General features: G+C 65.2%; 1 protein-coding gene across 1 annotated transcript; it reads left to right on the top strand.

Annotated features, from left to right (window-relative positions):
- The first annotated feature begins 213 nt into the window (after nt 1-213).
- ACTL9 (actin like 9) lies at nt 214-1643 on the top strand. The gene has a single exon (XM_007109636.2). The coding sequence runs from the start codon at nt 419-421 to the stop codon at nt 1571-1573; it is 1155 nt and encodes a 384-aa protein (XP_007109698.1). The 5' UTR covers nt 214-418; the 3' UTR covers nt 1574-1643.
- The last annotated feature ends 512 nt before the right edge of the window (nt 1644-2155 follow it).

Here is a 2155-nt window from a genome sequence, read left to right as displayed (position 1 = left end):
TCAGAGGTCCCTCTTTGCGAGCCTTCTATCCTGCTCCTTCTCCAGATTTGGCACTGGGGATGGGAGGGGGGCGGAGGGGAACCCAGATTAAATACGCTGGGAGCTTTCTGGAGCAAGGAAGAGCCCACCCTTACGCCCCAACACCCCACTCCTTCATTGGGAGGGGCAAAATGATGTCATAGACCAGCGGCCCCGCCCCCTCTCCCTCTCTCCGCCTGTGCTTGCCCCAGGCCTGGCTTCAGGCTTTTCTCTCCACACCCCCCTCACCCCAGAGGAAAGTGGTCTGCCTTGCCAAGCAACCCACGCGACCACTTACAGCCGTGGATCCAAATCGGGGCAACCCCCCCGGGGCCCCAGACCTCCCCCAGAGGCCCCCAAGCCTAGCCTGAACCCCTGCTCAATCCTGGCGAACAATACCATGCCGCAGGACCCCCCCAGCATGGTGGGCGACAGGTTGCCCCCAAAGACCCGGGCGGTGGTCATCGACATGGGCACAGGCACCTGTAAGGTGGGCTTCGCGGGGCAGGCCCGGCCCACCTACACCGTGGCCACCGTCGTCGGCTGCCAGCCCAAGAAGCCGACCACCACCGGGCCGCCGGTGCTGGAGACGTTCATCGGCGAAGCAGCCCGCACCCGCCCTGAGCTGATGCTGGTGCAGCCCGTGCGGAACGGCATCGTGGTGGACTGGGACGCAGCCGAGCTGATCTGGCGCCACATGCTGGAACACGACCTCCGCGTGAACCCCCAGGACCACCCGCTGCTGTTCTCCGATCCGCCCTTCAGCCCCACCACCAACCGCGAGAAGCTGGTGGAGGTGGGTTTCGAGTCGCTGAGCTCCCCCGCCATGTACGTGGCTTCCCAGTCCGTGCTGTCGGCCTACGCGCACGGGCGGGTCAGCGGGCTGGTGGTGGACACGGGCCATGGGGTCACCTACACGGTGCCCGTCTTCCAGGGCTACAACCTGCCTCACGCCACAGAGCGCCTGGACCTGGCGGGCACCCACCTGACCGCCTTCCTGGCGGAGATGCTGCTCGGCTCCGGCTTGCCGCTGGGGCGGCAGGACCTGGACACGGTGGAGAACATCAAGCGCCGCTACTGCTATGTGGCCTCCGACTTCCTGAAGGCACAGGCCCGGCCCGAGGCGGAACGCCGCCAGACCTTGAAGCTGCCCGACGGGCGGATGGTCACGCTGGGCCAAGAGCTGTTCCGGTGCCCTGAGCTGCTGTTCAGCCCCCCCGAGATCCCAGGGCTGTCGCCCGTGGGCGTCCCCACCATGGCGAAACAGAGTCTTCACAAGGTGCCGCTGGAGTTGCGGACCGATGTGGCCCAGAACGTGCTGCTCTGCGGGGGCTCTTCACTCTTCGCCGGGTTTGAGGGTCGCTTCCGCGCCGAGCTGCTGCGCGGTCTGCCGCCAGAGGCCCACGTGGCGGTGGCGGCCCAGCCCACCAGGAATTTCTCCGTGTGGATCGGAGGCTCCATCCTCGCCTCGCTGCGCGCCTTCAATTCCTGCTGGGTCCTGCGGAAGCAGTACGAGGAGCAGGGGCCCCACGTCGTGTACCGCAAATGCTGCTGACCCGGGCAGGGGTGGGTGTGGGCGCTGCGGGGTTGGGGCGAGTTATGGGCACTAAAGTTTCTGCTACCCAGCCGGCTCCGTCCTGCCTTCCCCCAGGGCCGGGCCCAGTCCACTGCTGGACCCACCCCGATGCGCCTGGCTCTGACCCCACAGACCCACCCGCCCTGCTGGGCTACCTCCCAAGACATCCCTGGTTCTGCCCTGCCTTGACTCACCTCCCAGGAGCCATCCCCTGAGACACCCCAGTTCTGACTCCCTGACCCTCCGTCCCCCACGATCAACCCCCCCTACACACACACACACACACACACACACACACACACCCACCCCACCAGGTGCTAGCCCTGTCAAACCCATCTCCCACAATCCTAGTCTCCCACCACACTCAGGTGGGGATCTCCTTCCCAAGCCCACTCCAAAGATATCCCTCGTTCTCAGCACCCCAAATCCACCCACTGTTTGGTTTCTCGGGGCTGATTATCCAAAGTTCTCTGACACCCTGATGTTTTGAACATGCCCCCACAAGTGCTGCATCCCCAGATTCTGACCCTCAAGGGTCTCCCCTACAGCAGCACACTAAAG

Source organism: Physeter macrocephalus, chromosome 2 (assembly GCF_002837175.3).
Source record: "Physeter macrocephalus isolate SW-GA chromosome 2, ASM283717v5, whole genome shotgun sequence".
NCBI classification, from domain to species: domain Eukaryota; kingdom Metazoa; phylum Chordata; class Mammalia; order Artiodactyla; family Physeteridae; genus Physeter; species Physeter macrocephalus.
The sequence above is the reverse complement of the archived record's forward strand: the minus strand, read 5'-3'. Positions and strand labels throughout refer to the sequence as shown.

What these genes read in the sequence shown, in the direction of transcription:
- ACTL9 (XM_007109636.2), top strand. Translation starts at nt 419, where the DNA reads ATGCCGCAGGACCCCCCCAGCATGGTGGGCGACAGGTTGCCCCCAAAG.